Source organism: Chiloscyllium punctatum, chromosome 10 (genome assembly GCF_047496795.1).
Source record: "Chiloscyllium punctatum isolate Juve2018m chromosome 10, sChiPun1.3, whole genome shotgun sequence".
Taxonomy (NCBI): Eukaryota; Metazoa; Chordata; class Chondrichthyes; order Orectolobiformes; family Hemiscylliidae; genus Chiloscyllium; species Chiloscyllium punctatum.
The window spans coordinates 116182838-116201932 of record NC_092748.1 but is presented as its reverse complement, the minus strand read 5'-3'; the positions used below and the strand labels follow the sequence as shown (position 1 = coordinate 116201932).

At 44.2% G+C, this 19095-nt stretch overlaps 1 protein-coding gene across 1 annotated transcript in view; it reads left to right on the top strand.

Annotated features, from left to right (window-relative positions):
* Window positions 1-19095, top strand: part of LOC140482477 (villin-1-like) — a 69358-nt gene that overhangs the window by 14405 nt on the left and 35858 nt on the right. The window contains exons 6-9 of the mRNA XM_072580009.1: window positions 4724-4834; window positions 12226-12428; window positions 14190-14268; window positions 17870-17968. Of these exons, the coding sequence (XP_072436110.1) occupies window positions 4724-4834; window positions 12226-12428; window positions 14190-14268; window positions 17870-17968 (492 nt within the window). The remainder of the gene's footprint in view (window positions 1-4723; window positions 4835-12225; window positions 12429-14189; window positions 14269-17869; window positions 17969-19095) is intronic.

The window sequence follows — 19095 nt, the reverse complement described above, 5'->3', positions numbered from 1 at the left end:
TAGTAAGCAAGGATACAGGGTCTTAGACATAGTGAGACTACACTGCACAGGAGGTGTGCAAAGCAAGATCAATATTATTTGAAGTTAAAGAGTCCATTCTTCCGTCTCATGTTGGTAGAGAAGAAGCTGTTCTTGTACCTTCTGCCCCGTGTGTTCAAGCCTCTGTATTCAGGCAAGTAGCAAAATGCACTATCAATTAAGTCACAATTCAGATTTTAAACTAGATCTTGTTTAAACCCAAACACCTTCGCATTCATACACCAACAACACAGCTCTGCAGAGGGATTTATGGGTTTAGAAAAAAACAACAATTAATAGGAATAACATGACCGGTTAATGATGTGAATTCCCAAGATAGAATGGGTTAAATTCTCCCGGTTCCTTCTTGATTCCTTGTTGCTGAGATCTGAATACTGACAGTCACAGCGTGGTGGGAGATCGTTGTACCAGATTTCAAACTTGGATTGGGAAATTTGAAACTTCACAAATACATCATTTTAGAGAGTGAGCTGCTTTCTGCCACAACTTCCTTCAACGGCATGAGCTAGATTTGTGAAAATACACAGCAACTGGACTCCAGAGACTGTTGCTAGGCAATGCATTGCACAGATCCAAGGCTTCTTCAAGTCTATTTGTCCCATAAATAAGCCACAAAAACCTCTTATCTTTTTATTGGAATCTTTCTCTCCCAATTATTTGGTTATCTGCTGTTTACTGGAAAAGTCAATTCTCCTTGACCTTTTGACTTTGATTTCCAAGAAATCACATGATCAAGCCTATCCAACCCAGGAATGTTCCAAAATTTTTCCCTGTCTGGTTTCTCCTAGGAATACATATATTTATGAACTAACAGGAGTAGACCAGAATTGTTGCTTCTGACTTCGTAGTTCAATTCTGCTTTCCCTCATAACAGATGACATAGAGGTGCCAGAGTTGGACTGGGGTGGAGAAAGTCAGAAATCACATGATGCCAGATTATAGTCCAATAGGTTTATTTGAAATCACAAGCTTTCAGAGCGCTGCTCCTTCATTTGACAAACCACTCCACCTGATGAAGGAGCAGTGCTCTGAAAGCTTGTGATTTCAAATAAACCTGTTGGATTGTGATCTGGTGTCATGTGATTTCTAATTTCATAACAGATGAGGACAAAGTCAAAACCAATCCAGACAGACACTTTGATCACATGAGGCACTGGAAAAGCACAGCAGGTCAGGCAGCATCCAAGGCACAGGAAAGTCAACGTTTTGGGCGTAAGCTCTTCATCAGGAATGGCCTTCTCCGATAGAGGGCTCATGCCTGAAATGTCAATTCTCCTGCTCCTCAGATGCTGCCTGACCTGCTGTGCTTTTCCAGTGTCACACAGATCTTGATCCATTTGAACATGGACTGCTTCAGTATCTGAGTAGTCGCAAATGGTGCCGAACATTGTACGATCATCGACAAACATCCCCAAGTCTGACCCTATGCTGGAGGGAAGATCATTAATGAAGCAGCTGAAGATGGTTAGGCTCAGGATATTACCCTGAGGAACTCCTGCAGAGATGTCCTGGCACTGAGATGACTGACCTCCAACAACCACAACTATTTTCCTGTGTGCCAGGTCTGACTTCAACCACTGGAGAGTTTTCCCCTGATACCCACTGATTCCAGTTTTGCAAGGGCTCCATGATGCCATACTCAGTCGAATGCAACCTTGATGTCAAGGGCTGACCCTCTGCTCTTTTGTCTATGTCTGACCCAAGGCTGTAATGAGGTCAGGAGCTGGGTGACCCTGTGGGAACCCAAACTGGGCATCACTGCGCAGGTTATTGCTGAGCAGGTGCTGCTTGATAGCTCTGTTACTGACCCCTTCCATCACTTTACTGTTGATCGAGAGTAGACTGATGGGGTGGTAATTGGCCAAGTTGGATTGTCTCACTTTTTATGTACAGGACATACCCTCTGCAATATTCCACATGGTTGGGTAAATACCAGTGTTGTAACTGTACTGGAACAGTTTGGCTAGGGGAGCAACAAGTTCTGGAGCACACGTCTTCATTGCTATTGTTGGAATGTTGTCAGGGCCCATATAGCCTTTACAGTATCCAGGTTCTTCAATGTTTCTTGATATTATATGGAGTCGATTGAATTGGCTGAAGGTTGGGATCTGTGATTTGGGGGACCACTGGAGAAGGATTGTGGGGAAAAGGCAGGAAAGTGGAGGTGAGGAACGTTGGATCACCCATAATTCTATTGAATGACCAAGCAGATTTGATGGGCTAAATGGCCTACTTCTATGTCTCTTGGTCTTATGGTCATCAGGAACATTCTTCCTGCATTGACCCTGTCTAGTCCTATTAGAATTTTGTAGATTTCTGAGATTTTCCCCTCATTCTTCTAAACTCCAGTGAATGTAGTCCTAACTGATATAGTCTCCTCATACAGCAGTCCTGCCATCCTAGGAATCAATATGTAAACCTTCACTGCTCTTCCTCTAAAGCAAGGACATCCTTCCTAGTTGCACGCAGTAGTCTAGGTGTGGCCTCACCCAACCCTGTACTAATACAGCAAGAATTCCTTATTCCTGTCCTCCAATCCTCTCACTGTTATCGTTTCCCTCCTTCACTGCCTGCTGCACCTGCACGCTTATTTCAGTAACTGGTGAACAAGGACACTTCACTTATTGTGCCCCCCCCCCCCCCCAAGCCCAGCTTTGAAAAGTGAGATGGAGCTGCTAACCTAGTATGACTGAAAAGAGAGGCACATCGCTGAAGTGTTCCCGTGTACACTTAAGACCCTTCCTGATGAAGGGCTTATGCCTGGAACAACATTTCTTCTGCTCCTTGGATGCTGCCTGACCTGCTGTGCCCTTCCCAGCAACACACCCGTGAATCTAATCTCCAGCATCTGCAGTCCTCACTTTTTCTCCCTGTTAACCTGCTCCAATCAGGGAGTCCTGGCTGACAGAAATAAATGGGAGTGTCAGAGGTTCTGCTCACTGAGAGCTGGATCAATGTCAAGGATTCTCTCCATGTAATTAAAGGGTGATTTGGTGACAGGGTACTGGTCTCTGGAGAGTGATATCCATCCAAACTGCGAAACTTTAACATCAGTGAAGGTGGAACAGACTGATCCCCCATTTAGGAAAGGGAACACTGAGGGGTGACCTGGAAAGGTCCTTTTTTAAGGCTTTAAAAATGTTTTGATGAACAAACACACTCACTCTCTCACACTCTCTCACTCTCTCACTCTCTCTGGCAGAGGTGACAGAATGCGAGGAGTTCAGCTCCCAGCCATCCACTCCCTCTCGTGTGACCAACCGCATCCATCTTTACAATTTTTCTTTATTTAACGTTTGAATCCAATTCATTTTTGCGGCTGCGGTGGTAGGGAGAGGTTTCAGGGAGCTGTTGAGTGGTGGATCTGGTCCATTCCTTGTGGCCATTATGGTCGCAGCTTGAGTTTGAAGTTGGGTGGAAGAGTTCCAGAGCACGAAAGTGGGCCTGATGACCATCACTGTTCCAGCGCCGATGGATTGGGATCCATTCTTTTTCCTTCGGTGTTTTGGCAGCATTTGCACTGGTGGCAGAGTGAATGATCTCTCAGTCCTCGGGAATTAACTCAGACAGTCACTTGGTTGTCGAAAGTTGAGATGGGCCCCCGTCCTCGAGTTGGGACAGTCTCTTGACTATGGTGACGGCTGGAATATCAGCAGCAATGAGACGGCTTTGGAAGAGGCAGCCTTCTGGGTTTTTGTAGCGATGGTGGAGATCGCTTTAGTGTGCTTCCTCCTTGGTGTCACAGCTGCAGAGTGAGGTTGTGTCCTGGAGCTATTTCAGAAATCAAGAAGCTGTGGATGCAACAGAAAATGAAATCCATCCTATTTTTATAATTTTTAATAAGTTATTTATGTAATTAAAATGACTCCAGCTAATGGCAGCTTCTACACATTTTGCTGTATTTCCACAAATACACAACAATAGATTACGATGACCATTTCCCATTGTTGGGAAGTCCTAGATACATTCACTGATAAAACTGATTGGAAATTCAGGAAAAAATGTCTTCAAGTGGCGAAGGCATTGCCTTGGAGAATCCAATCAACAGAGGGAGATTCTGAGATAGAGGGGTGGGAATGGGGAGGCGATGGTATTATTGCAAGATTCTAGACCCAGATAATGTTCTCTGATCCTGGGTTTAAATCCTTCCATTGCAAATGGTGAAATTTTGAATTCAATTAAGAGAATCAGGGATTAGGAAGTCTATTGAAGATAAAATTACCTCAATAGTTGGATCAGTAATCCTCTTTAGAGGAGGAAACTGCCATCCTTATCCAGTCTAGGCCAATATGTGACTCCAAACCACAGGCAAAGTGGCTGACACTTTAAATGCCCTCTGGGGAAATTAGGGATGGGCAACAAGTGCTGGCCTAGCCAGTGACACCGATATCCCGTAAATGAATTTAAACTGGCATCGAGGGATTGAGCTGAATGGACTGTATGTTCTTATAGAGGTATTTAATTGGGACGAGACACCACTACATTTAATGAATTGGCCTCTTTCCACATTCAGCTGATTTGTGCAGCAGTTTGCACATTGTTTTTAATTAAGAAAGAGCATCTGCAAATGGAGAGCGAGAAAAGGAAGGCGTCAAAAAGGTTGCAAGTGTGATCTCGGTGTTGATGTGGCAGTAAGTTTGCTTTAAGGAGGACGTTTGAATATTGCTTCTCTGCTTCTTTTCAGGTTGAGATGAGCTGGAAGAGTTTTAACACCGGGGATGTCTTCCTGCTGGACCTGGGGAAACTCATCGTGCAGTGGAACGGACCCCAGAGCAACCGGATGGAGAGGCTGAAGGTAATGGGCTCTTCCAGTTAAACCGATTTGGTCAGATTTGAGTGGGGAGAGTGGTGGGCAATTTTGATTAATGGAGATACTTTACACCACCAGGTCACTTGGATGTATTGACGGTGCGTTACATTTAATCAGCCATGCCTTTATTGTTCATTTCGAGCTAACCTGTCCAATTCCTTACGTTATATTAGATCCTTAATTATTTTCATGGGACTGTTAGATGTCCCTGGCAGGGCTGGCGTGTCACCTCCCTGGGGTTGTGCACCCTGTTATTCTGAGAGAATTTACAAAAGTTAAGAATTTTGAAGTCACTAAGATTCTGCAATTTCTCTTTGGATCCGGTTGACAGAGCAAGTTTCTGTATTTAGGAATTGCAAATAAAGAGCTTAGCCAAAGGGAAAACCATTAAAAACTGTCAATATGTAAGAAGGGCTCTCCTTCTCAACGTCTCCCCTTACCTGAGGCATCATGACCCTCTGATTATAGAGTCATAGAGATGTATAGCGCGGAAACAGACCCTTCAGTCCAACCCGTCCTTGCTGACTAGATATCCTAAGCTAATTCAGTCCCATTTGCCAGCACTTGGCCCATATCCCTTCAAACCCTTCCTGTTCATATACGCATCCAGATGCCTTTTAAATGCTGAAATTGTACCAGTCTTCACCTCTTCCTCTGGTAGCTCATTGCATACACGCACCACCCTCTGCATGAAAAAATTGCCCCTTAGGTCTCTCTTTTTTTTATATCTTTCCCCTTTCACCCTAAACCCATGCCCTCTAGTTCAGGACTCCCTCCACCCCAGGGAAAAGACTGTCTATTTATCTTAACCATGCCCTCCATGATTTTATAAACCTCTATAAGGTCACCCCTGTGCCTCCAACACTCTAGGGAATACAACCCCAACCTATTTTGCCTCTCCCTATAGCTCAAATCCTTCAACCCTGGCAACATCCTTGTAAATCTTTACTGAACCCTTTCAAGATTCACAACATCCTTCCTGTAGCATTTTACTCACACCATCTAACAATCTTGGTCACCTGCAGCGACATACTATTCGAAGCTCCATTTATATCATTGTTTGTTTGATCTTTCTGCCCATAAATTCTGTGTCTGTGCGCTTCTTACCTACTTCACATGACAAATGAGCAGCACTCCAAATCTTGTGACTTCAAATAAACCTGGTGTCATGACCTCTGACCTTGTCCACCCCAGTCCAACACCGGCATCTCCACATCACATTTATCCACCATCAGTTGTATCCCTCTAATGAGGGAGTGGTCTTATGGTCTGGTAGGACTAAGGCAACTTTACCTTCACCCACTTGTTAAAACTCCTTAAAACTCTTCCACATGTTCAGACAGACACCAATATATTTTTGTAAAAATCGGTGGTATGGGTGGAGCGAAAGACTGCAAAGGCAAGGGCAGCAAGTTGGCTCAGTGGTTAGCACTGCTGCCTTACAGTGTCAGGGACCTAGGTACAATACCAGCCATGTGCAACTGCAAACCCCACGTTCTCCCTGTGTCTGTGTGGGTTTCCTCCAGGTGCTGCGATTTCCTCCCACATTCGAAAGAAGTGCAGGCCAGGTGGATTGGCCATGGGGAATTGCTCATAGTGTCCAAGGAGATGTTGGCTAGGTGGATTAGCAATGGAAAATGCAGGGTACAGGGATAGGGTGAGTGAGAGAGTCTGGGTTGGATGCTTTTTGGAGAGTTGGTGTGGTCTTGGGCCAAATGATCTGTTTCCATACTGTAGGGATTTTGAGAGTCTATCCACAGGATTCACTGAGACTATCCTTTTGTTTTGTCAGAACTTGCTGCTCCACAATCTTGTCATTTTCATTCCAGGAGGCACTGAGCAACTGATTCACAACTTATGAAATCTCTGACTTATTGATTGAAAGCAACTGGTGAGGGGAAATGGATTGCTTTGGTTTAGGTGTATTTTCATTGCCGAGATGAACACAGCAGCTTCCTTTCCAGGGAACGAGAGCTTCTGTTTGTGTCCTTCAGCTTCCTAGGAACCAACCACAGTTGCTGACAGGCAGAAGGCGTATGTCATTCATAGAATCCCTATAGTGTGGAAGCAGGTCATTCAACCCATCAAGTCCACACCAGCCCGCTGAGCATTCCATCTAGACCTGCCCCCATCCTTTTAACCCTGCATTTCCCATGGCCAATCCACTTAACCTGCACATCTTTGGACTGTGGGAGGAAACCACAGACACCGGGAGAATGGCCAAACTCCACACACAGTCGCACGAGGCTGGAATCGAACCCACGTCCCTAGTGCTGTGTGGCAGCAGTGCTAACCACTTAGCTACCATACCACCCTGTTGGAAAATCGGCATCACTGCACAGACCAATCAGCTCCTTGTTGCCAACTGAACGAATGTATATTTTTGTACATGGACCCTGGTGTTATCTGCAACGACAGCCCTCCCACTGGTTAAGCAAACAGTGGTGCACAGCCCTTATAAAAATGTTGGTATCTGCTTTCAAAAGGTACAGCAATCCCTTCCACAATCCTTAGTTTTTAAGACTGCCATTTCTCATTTCAGTCCACAATCCAAAAACACATGAAAATTAAAAGATAGTGTTTACTCTGGTATTTTAAGAGGTAGCTGGGCTTTACGCTCAAATCATTGCAGCTTGTAGTGGTCTGACACAACTAGGAGGATTTCAGAAGAGGGTATGTGCATTTGTTTATTGACTGATTGGGCGGCATGATGGCACAGTGGTTAGTACTGCTGCCTCACCGCGCCAGAGACCCGGGTTCAATTCCCACCTCCGGCGACTGACTGTGTGGAGTTTGCACGTTCTCCCTGTGTCTGCGTGGGTTTCCTCCGGGTGCTCCGGTTTCCTCCCACAGTCCAAAGATGTGCAGGTCCAGTGAATTGGCCATGCTAAATTGCCCGTAGTGTTAGGTAAGGGGTAGATGTAGGGGTATGGGTGGGTTGCGCTTCGGGGCGGTGTGGACTTGTTGGGCTGAAGGGCCTGTTTCCACACTAAGTAATCTAATCTGATTGATTGGGGAGCGGTCATTGTACAAACAGGTTAAACATTCCTACAAATGTGGCTTGTGTGTTGAGAGGAGCTAAATCTATTAATTTTTTTTTTCTTTTTATCTTCAGTCAGCATCTTGAGTCAACTTTAGAAAGTGTGGGATAGATTTTTTTTTTGAGTGATCACAGTGTGAGGGTGTAGCACATGCAACATTTCTTTTTGCAAAAGATTGTCTAAAGTTTTTTAAGGAATATGAGCCAAAGATGGGTATGTAGAATTTGACTGCAGATCAGCCATGATCTCATTTAATGATGGGATAGCCTGAGGGGTTGAATGGCCTCCTCCTGATCCAATTTCAATATCTACTAACATTGCAGGGCAGTAATGGACATGTCACTGGATTTGAGGTACAAGTTTTTTCCTGGAGATAGGGGTACACAGCAGTTGGTGGAATTTTAATTGAATTAATAAAATCTAGAATTGGAAGCTAGACTCCATGAAGGTGACCATGAAACTGACATTGATTGTCATAAAACCTGATCCAGTTCACTAGCATCCTTTTAGGGAAGGGAATCTGCCAACCGTACCTGGTCTGGCCTAGATGTGACTTAGTGATCGTAACTACCTTATGTAATAGCTAGAGAGGCCATGTGGTTCAAGGGGCAATTAGGGACAATCACTGAATGCAATGTCCATAAAATAATCAAACAAAGACATATGTCCACCTCGATGGTGGGACTATACATTTCTTTGGTTAGTTTGTGGATGTCTACCCTTCCGTCTCCTCACTTTTGGAGACACTAATGATCTGTTGTTGAAGTATTCACACTGCACTGTGTGCCTACCACCTCATACTCGGAGCCACATACAGCTGTTTGACTGTTTGTTTACTTTTTATAGGCTCACATTAGTGAGTCCAATAGCCGGTCAGTCATTATTCTCCGAGCCTGTTTTAGTTATTGTGTGGAGCTCCACATTCTAATCATGGTCTTCAGATTCCTTGAGTGTCCCACCTCCTCTAATCCCCTCTCACCCCAGAACTTTCTCCGCTGATGCTGGCCCTTTGATCCCATGGCTTTGTTTGTCTTGGTCATCAACTCTGGAATTTCTTTCCTAATGCTTTGTTCGTCTCTCCTCAGTGGTGGAGTGAGCTGTGATGCCAACCACGACCAACCTCTGGTTTGCTGCCTCTTTCCTTGATTGTCAAGGAGGATCATCAGTGAATGAGAGGAGGGTCTTCTGTCGAGCACATTGCTATCATGTAATAAAGGAGGAGAAAGTGAGGACTGCAAATGCTGGAGATCAGAATCAAAACGTGTGGTGCTGGAAAAGCACAGCCGGTCAGGCAGCATCTGAGGAGCAGGAGAGTTGACGTTTCGAGCATAAGCTCTTCTTCAGGAAGGAAGAGTTCAAAACATAGTCTCTCCTGCTCCTCGGATGCTGCCTCACCGGCTGTGCTTTTCTAGCACCACACTACCAAGCAATAAACTACAGATTACATTCGTCAGATAGGCATCGTCACTGAGACAAAATCTTTTTCTCACTTGTCCCTATCTAGTTCAATGTAATGTCATCAGTCTGATGAAGCTCTGTGCAGTCTTCTGCATTAACCCATTCAAAACCATTACCTTGTATAGCACTGTTGTTACAAACCCATTTATTTATGGATTATTTGAATCGGAATGGCTTGCAAAGGATTTATTGTTTGGAACTGGAAAGGTAAAAGGAGGATACAGTCTATTTGCTTTTTACAAATAAAAAGTCAAGTGGTTTTGGAAAGCTGTGAAATTTTTTTTCTGAATAGATAAATGTGGACTTCATTGTTTTAATTGTTGAGCAAGCAGACCTAGAGCCATTAGAGCTTTCTTTGTGGCTTACATCTAGCAACAGCCTCTGGACTGAGGTGATCGGTCTTTACGTTTGCATCTAGAAGCTGTGGGCAGTTAGAGAGGTTTACAAGGATCTCTGTCTCACATACTGTCTCCGAGTCAAACATGCCTTTGTACCTGTATGTAAATGTGAGATTGGGATTAAGGGGAATATATATTTAATTTGTTATATATATATTTACTTTAGTTAATGACACATGAACTAGGAGCAGGAGTTGGCCATCTGTGCTTTTGAGCCTGTTCCACCATTCAATAAGATCATGGCTGATCTTTTCATGGACTCCACTCCACTTACCCACACTCTCCCCTTAACCCTTACTTCCTTCACTGTTCACCAGTTAGCTATTTGTTTTGAAAATTTGTCCAGTTTTGATGGTGAATGGACATTGACAATTTAGATATAGCTAGTGGAGTAGTGAGGCTTGATTTCCAAAGTGCTCTGCTTGTCAGAATTGCAATCAAGTCCACTCCAGCCTTGAGTGGCCATGTGTTTTTATGTGCATGTTGCAGTCTGGAGCTATGAATTGTAAAGGTGGAGACTCTATCCCAGAAGTGACCAGGAATTTCTCCCATTTTGTACTACCCGCCATTCATGTGTTGAAGGATTTGCGGGTGGTTAATCAACCCTCTCCGCAGCACTGTGACTCTGACTCTACCTTCCTTGGCCACCAGAGAGGGACTCAAACTGAGAGCCTCATGCTCAGGCAGGGTCATGATCCCCACTGCACCTCAAGATCTGCCTCTCCTTAACAATTGACTCAATTCCCTTGTCATATCTCTTGGCTCCAAAGCTATAATAAAACCATGGGACATAGGAGCAGAAATGGACCGAATGGCCTATTGACTTAAGGTCTAGTGGTCAGTGAGTTGGTTGATCTGAATCTTCAAATCCACTTTTTTCTGTCTTTCCCTCTTAACCCTTGATTTCCTTGTGTAATAACTCAGGAAGTCTGACTGGAAAGGAACATCAATTATTGTTTAACACCAAAATAGAGCCACTACTTGTATCATTCATAGGCTAGTCCCAGGGTAAAAACAATGACTGCAGATGCTGGAAGCCAGACTTTAGATTAGAGTGGTGCTGGAAAGTCCCAGCCTGGGTCAGAGAGATCTGCAGCCCCATCTCAGGAATTTTTGATTTATTTGATTACCAAGAGATACATTCTTCCTATCACTGAGACTGGGAGGGAGGGACTCCTCCTCTGATCCAGGACCATACTCCCGATACTTGCTTCCTGAGCTACAGATGCTGCTTCAGATTTCATTTAGAATCTGCCCATCACAATCTTCACATTCCCAGGCTTGACCCACTCCTGCAACCTGCTTTTGCTTCTTGGGAGATTCAAAGTCACTGTTGTTCCCATCCTCCTCTGAGCTGATTTTCTGCATGGTTTAGCTTGTCCTTCACTGCTGAGCTTCTGTTTGCTTGTTTTGAAGCATTCACAAAGTGGAATTGCAGATTCTATCTCAGTAACGGAGTCAGGGGGCAACTCCTTCAGCACTGATTAGTCAATGCCACAGTTTGATCCAATATTTTTTCTTGCATGTATTTGTGGGACATGGATGGCAGTCCCTAGTTGCCCCTTGAGAAGGTGGGGATGAGCTGCCTTCTTGAACCGCTGCAGTCCATGTGCTGTATGTAGACCCACAATGCCCTTGGGGAGGGAATTTTGACCCAATGACAGTGAAGGATGGTGAGTGCTGTCTGAAGATCTTTGAATTTCTACAAGGCATTTTATAGATAGTGATAGCAGTGTGTCACTGTCGATGGTAGAGAGAGTTGACTTTTGTGGATGTGGTGCCAATCAAGTGAGCTTTGTCCTGAATAGTGTTGAGCTTGAGTGTTGTTGGAGCTACATTCATCCAGGCAAGTGGGGAGTATTCCATCACACTCCTCTGGATTTGGGTCTATGGTTATGTTTACGGACACTCCTCCAGCCCTATTTAACTCCTTTACTAAAAGGGCTCAGGTGATGAGTTCCAGGTGGACAGGCCATTGCTTCATAACAAGGGAAATCACTAATTAATCTCATTGTGTTCCCAAGGCCCTTGTAGGGATTATCACACCCATATCTCTTTTTTTAAAAAGGTTCTTTATTAGATTAGATTACTTCGTGTGGAAACAGGCCCTTCGGCCCGACCCACCGAAGCGCGACCCACCCAAACTCATTCCCCTGCACCTAACACTACTGGCAATTTAGCACGGCCAATTCGAATAACCTGCACATTTTTAGACTGTGGGAGGAAACCGGAGCACCCGGAGGAAACCCACACAGACACTGGGAGAATGTGTGCAAACTCCACACAGTCGCCTGAGGCAGGAATTGAACCCGGGGCTCTGGCGTTGAGGCATCAGTGCTAACCACTGTGCTGCCCCTAGTCTCCTAGTGTCAAATTTAATTTCTTTCTTACATTCGCAAATGGGCTTGGATTGCTATATCAATGCAAGTGGTGGTCGGTGTGCTGTTTCAGTACTCGTGCTGTCTTTGTTTGATTTCAGGCGATGCAATTGGCGAAGGATATTCGGGACCGGGAGCGTGGGGGCCGTGGGCAGGTTGGTGTGGTGGATGGCAATGATGAAGCTGCCTCCCCACAGCTGATGAAGCTCATGTATTACATCCTCGGGGAAAAGAGAGACATAAAATCCCCTATTCCCGACACGGTGGTGGAACAACACCAGAGGGCAGCTGTCAAGCTGTATCGGTGAGTGGCAGGTACTCCACGGGGTGTGGAGGGTGGGTAACAGGGGGGTGGGTAACTGGGTGCGCTGTGAAAGGCGGGGGCAGAGAATGCTGTGAAGTGGAGGAGAAAACTACAAATAGTGGGGGAAAATAGGAGGAGGTGTAAATGAGAGACACTGGACTGCGGGAGATAACGCTGGAAAAAGAAACCTTGCTCTGTCTAAATTTTGCTGATTTTAAAAATCCCATTCAGCAGGACACAACTTTTTAACTCTTTGTCAAATTGGCAGGAACAGGACCATAGAGCATTTAGAATAGAATAGCTCCACACTTTTTAAAATTGGTTTATTGGATGTGGGTGCCGCTGGCTGGGCCACAGTTATTGCCTGTCCCTAATTGCCCCTTGAGAAAGTGGGGGTGAGCTGCCTTCTTGCACCGCTGCGGTCCATGTGCCGTAGGTTGACCCACAATGCCCTTAGGAAGGGATTTCCACGATTCTGACCTAGTGACAGTGAAACAACAGCGATATACTTCTAAGTCAGGACGGTGAGTGGTGGCAATAGAGTGTTCAACTAAGTGAATTTCTGCAGTGTATTGTAGCAACGTGTACTGAGCATTGGTGGTGGAGGGAATGGATGTTTTGTAGATGTGGAGCCTGTGTTTTTGTCGCTGCACCCATCCAGGCACCACATCCATGAAATCTCGATGGGGAGTATTCCATCACTCTCCTGACTTGTGTCTTGTGAATGGTGGACAGGCTTTGGAGAGTCCGAAGGTGATTTACTCACTCCAATATTCCTAGCCTCTGACCTGTTCTTATAGCTACCATTTACATAACTAGTCCAATTCAGTTTCTGATAGATAGTAACACACAGGATGTTGATAGTTGGGTGTGTTCAGTGATGCCAACAGGTTTGGTTCTTGTACTCACTAAATTGCCTTTGAGGGAGTTGATGGTGTAATGATAATGTCACTGGGCCAGTAATCCAAACCATGGGGACAAATCCAATTGTGGCAGATGTGAAATTTGAAGTGAATTTTTAAAATCGCGAATAAAAATAAGTAGCCTTACATATCAATTACCATTTTTTTGGTGAACAGATTTTTTTTTTCAATGTCCTTCGCAGAAGGAAATCTTCCATCCTTATCTAGTCTGGTCAATGTGTGACTCCAGACCCACCTTTTGTAAATGTCTGAGCAACTTTTTTTTAAATTTCAAAATATACTTTATTCATGTAAATAAATCTCTGGTACTTGTACAATTTTTCCATGTTGTTCATAGTTATATACATTGCATGTCTTAACATTACAAAGAACAAATTGAATTAATCGAATTCAGTTATCCTATTAACAGTTACCTTTATTAACTATCCAGTCTCTTGGTATTTGGCAGTGGCTTCAGCGGAACCCACCTACTGAGTGGGTGCCCTGTTATATGAAAGCAAATTAAACTTCTTTAGCCCCCAGTTTATGGGGTTACCATTGTCCATTTGACTGTCCTGTCTCTGGGGTGGTTGTCTACATCCCCATGGTGAGCACGAACTGCTGGACCTTCGCTGGGCTGAGGTAGCTATCCAGCTCCTCACTGGGGTCATTTGCCCGCTCTGGTGTCATTGAGCCAAGGCAAGGGTCCTCCCTGTCCAGTTCTGTGTCTGAGCAACTAGGGACAGCAATGGCCACATTCTGTGAAGACAATGCATTGATTCTGGCTGAGGGTGGGACACGGTCCAGTCTTGGGGATGTACTGTGTTTCACATGGTGACCCATTGTCTGACCTCTCTAGAGTGACTGATTCCGAGGGGAAACTGGTGGTGCAGGAAGTGGCTGCCCGACCTCTGACCCAGGATCTGCTGAACAGTGAGGTAAGTGCCTGCACCCCGTCCTGCAGGAAGGGGATTGATGGGACAAATGAGGAGGAATAGTTTCAATTGGAAGGAGGAGAGTGTGAGTCTTACAGGTAAATGGCAAAGCTACTTGAAGGGAAATAATTTTCAACAAGTCCACGTGATCTGAGATACATGGCCTGAAGAGAAATGGAAGGGCAGATTCTGTTTTTAAACTCTGATCTAATCCGCTAGTCAAATGAGCATGAATAAGTGATTTGATAGTCTCTTAGCTCAAAGGAATGTGGGACAAGAAGTTTATGCGGAAATAAACTGGCAGGAATTTTGTTCCTTGAAGTTAGGGAGTGAGGCAAGATACAGAGAAAAGCTACCTCTACACTGGAGAAAGTGTCAAGATTACAGTGGTGCTGGGAAAGCACAGCAGGTCAGGCAGCATCCAAGGAGCCGGAGAGTTGACCTTTTGAGCATAAATTCTTCATCAGGAATGGTGATTTCTGAGGAGTAGCTTATGCTCGAAACGTCGACACTCCTGCTCCTCGGATGCTGCCTGACCAACTGTGCTTTTCCACACTGCACTTTTTGACACACTCTATACTGCCCCCATCAAACACTTCCAGCTCAGGTGTGGATCAGGGTTAGGCACAGAGGAACACTCTCTCTACAATATCTCCATCTCTTACCTCCCAGGGCAGTTACAGCGTTATCTCAGGTTAGGCGTTATTTTGTGAAGAATGCTTTTGGCTTTTTGCGTGGTTTAGTAGACTGAGTGGTGCTCTTATTGAGACACATGAACATGAGGAAACCTGACAAGGTGGCCACCAATGAATGCTGCCCCCTTGTGGAGTGACTAGAAATAGGGGAATAGTTTTAAAAATAAGGAAATCTCCTGGTGAAGATGGAGATTGAGACATTTCTGTCTCAGATTGTTTTGAGACTGTGAAACTTATTCCCAGAGTGGAGGAGGTGGAGTCACTGAATGTTTTTAAGACAAAGAATCTTGACAAAGAAGGGAAGTCACCTTTATTGGGATTAGGTCAGAATATGGAGCTGAGGCTGTGATCAAATCAGCCATGATCTTGCGCTGTTATCTGCCATTTGAGAAGGAAAAGGAGGGGGTTATTTAGCCTCTTGACCTTGCTTTGTCATTCAATGAGAACATGCCTGGTCTTCTATTTAGCACTATTGCCCCCCAGTAGCCCTTGGCGTGTCTAACATGTAGAAATCTATCAAGGTTAGTTTTAAACATAAAGGCCAAGTCTCCACATTTGACCCAAATGGGCTGAATAGCCTGGTTCTGTTCCTAATTTGCATGTTTTCAATGATATGCTCATATTCTGGGATGCTATCCCTTGGTTCTAGACTCACCTGTCAACAGTAAACACAAGCATCCCCCCTCTTAGACCCAGTAAGAGTTTTCTAATCTTCAAGGAGATCACCTCTTTGTTTTTTGACAATCTGGGCAGAGAGATCTGAACAGGTCTCAGGAGTAGAGTTGGTAGGTGACCAACGTTGGTTAGCGGGACTGGGCTACAAGATTGGGAAGAGCTGGTCATTCATGACGATACAAGTCCTTCTACAAGAGTGGGCATTTGGATGACTAGATCATTAAGTGCAATGAGCAAAAGCGGTATGGAAGTCAAACTGGACTTTTGGGCTGTGCTGGGATTGCTAGTTCTGGATATATGTATTCCAGGAAGTTCTCCAGGAGTCCCTGTCCTCGACTACCCCACACTCTTATTGTATGATGGCACTTGCATCACCACATGTGGTGCCCTGTCTGCCCACAACCACTTTGAGGAGTGAATAAGTTTTGTCCCTTGTCACAACTCTTCGCTACCATCCCTTTGCCCACTTCCCCACCATCATCTCCTCATTCCACCACCGATTTCCAACTTTTCAGAATTAATAAACAGAAGATTAGACAAAATAATTGCTTTTGTATGTTCGAGTTTTTTCATTTCATGTTGATTTGGGAACAGATCGACAATGGAGCCAAAGAGCACATTGTTTATTTTGTGTGTGTATTGTGTTCACTGATGTTAACCTTTTGTAGGGGATCCTTTTTGTCTAATGGTAATGCTTATCATCTGATGTAACTGAGCATCTGGTATTTGCTGGTTTTGTTTCACTCTCCCGTCATCCACAACGTCTTTTCGTGTGCTTTAAGCTCTCAATTTTGATCATAATCAATCCGACTGGTAGAAACTCATTCTAAATTGTGAGAATAATGTGATAGACCATTGGGAAGCACATGACACACAAACTTAACCCAGTGTTACTGTAAATCTTTCTCGCTGTGGATTAAAGTCAGAACAGATGGTTTGTACCAAACTTTTATAGAGGTCTACAAAATCATTGAGGGGGAAGATAAGGTGAATAACAAAGGTCTTTTCCCTAGGTTGGGGAAGTTCAAAGCTAGAGGGCATAGGTTTAAGATAAGAGGATAAAAATTTAAAAGGAACCTAAGGGGCAACCTTTTCACACAGAGGGTGGTTCATGTGTGGCATGAACTGCCAGAGGAAGTGGTAGATGCAGGTTCAGTTACAACATTTAAAAGATATTTGGACAGGTACGTGAATAGGAAAGGTTCAGGGGGATATGCACCAAATGCAGGCAAGTGGGACTCGCTTAGTTTGGGCATCTTGGTCGGCATGGACAAGTTGGTCCGAAGGGTCTGTTTCTGTGCTATATGACCCAATGGCTCTATAACATTTTGGTGATTAGCCTCCAAGCCTTGGAAATTTTGCTATATCCTAGTTTGTGTAGCTAGCTATTTTGGTGAGGTGTGTGATGATGGATATCTATGGACAACCAGCCTTAGCTTTTTGGTCAACCAATTCTTTAGATCAATGTCAACGATTCCTGACTTGTGGATTTGAGATGTGGATGGCATAGATGGCCATTCTGTCCCTTCAGCTGAGTCTCACAATGAAATTCCCTCACTGTTTCCCTTTCCCTTCTTGAACCCCCAGAAGTATTTATCCAAATCTCCTCTCATTATTTCACTGTCTCTAGCATCTTGCATTGTGGTTACATTCCGAGCTGCCACTCCAATGAGGTAAGGCAGGCAAAGGGACATCCTAAACTGATTGTTACCTGTTGCCCAGCTGTAAATACATCCCAGTTGTGCCTCAACTGATAACGTTTGTCCTCCCTGGAGTCTGAAAATCACGAGTTCTTATCCTACCTCAGGCCCTGGTTCAGACTGACTATTCCATGCATGAAGTAGAACAAGGAATCATTTCCAGAATTTTTAAAATATATTTATCTATTTCTTCATTTGTTTTATCCCTCTAACACATTAACTGAACATTTCTAATTATGGGAGCTTGCTGTATATAAACTGCCATGTTTATTACAATGGATACACTGTCCCCAAAAGAGCTGCAATGAAGACAGAGATTCTTAATCAGTCAGGGAATTGAGGGTTGTAGGAAAGTGGAGATGAGGAGTGTTGGATCCTATGATCCTATTAAATGGCGGAGCAGGCTTAAGGGGCTGAATGGCCTACTCCTCTTTTGCGATGTTCTGAAGTCATGAAACATGGAACACAATCTCGTGCTTTTTAAACTGTGCAATAGAATTATATTTTTAACCTTTTTCTGTTGTTGTTTGTAAGGATTGCTACATTGTGGACCAAGGAGGAATTAAAATTTTCGTATGGAAAGGGAAAAAGTCCTCTAAAGAGGAGCGTCAATCATCTCTTAGCAGAGCTCTGGTGAGTATTGCGCATCCTGTAACTTCCCACTGGTGTGAGGCACTAAACACCTTGAAGATTTCAAGAATTCTATCTTTACAAATAAATTTAAGAGGCAGAGAATATAACGGTACCTTGGCAAGCTGTAACTGAATTAAAATATTGACCGTGAACTCTCTAAAAGACTGATTTTAATGCTGCTTCAATAAGGATACTAGTGGGCTGGCAGCAAAAGGGTTAAATACCTGGAATACTGAAATGGTGTGGAGCTGCTGCTGTTGAGGAGAGTGGACAAGGTCAGATGATGCCAGGTTATAGTCTAACAGGCTTATTTGAAATCACAAGCTTTAATAGCTTCACAGTAATTGAAGCAAGAGTAGCCATTTGGCCCATCGAGCCTGGTCCACCATTCATTAAGATCATGACTGATCTATCCATCGTCCCAGCTCCTCCGACCTGCATTATCCTCATAATCCTTCATTCCCCTAAAATGCAAAAAACCCATTCAACTGTGTCTTGAATATATTTAATGAAGCTGCCTCTACCGCTTCCTTGAGCAGAGAATTCCATAGATTCACTACTCTCTGGGAAAGCAGTGCCTTCTCATCTCTGTCCTGAATCTACTCCCCTAATCTTGAGGCCAGGTCCCCTAGTCCTAGTCTCACCCACCAGCAGGAACAACTTGCCTGCCTCTATCCTATCTATCCTTTTGTTATTTTATGTTTCTAGAAGATCGCCTTTCAATCTTATAGATTCTAGCGAGTACAGTCCCAGGTGGCTCAACACTTCACTCCAAAAGCTTGTGATTTCAAATAAACCTGGTGCACTATAACCTGGTGTCATGTGACTTCTGACCTTGTTTAAATGGTGGTACTCTACAAAACCAACAACTGAAGAGCCATCCATGTTGAACAATATTCTCCATTTTCCGAGTGGTGCTTGCTCATGCTTTGTTACTCCTCAGGAGCTAGTGTGGAGCTGTCTCCTTGAGTCACTGCAATTCCTGGTGATGGGACTTTTTCCATTTCCCATTCTGTTTAAGAACAGTAGCTTCTAGCTCTGGGCAGTGTTAAGCAAGTAAATACATAAATAGTGATGGTTAGGAAAAGTCCCTCTGGTACATCAACTAGTCCCCGACAATTATGATC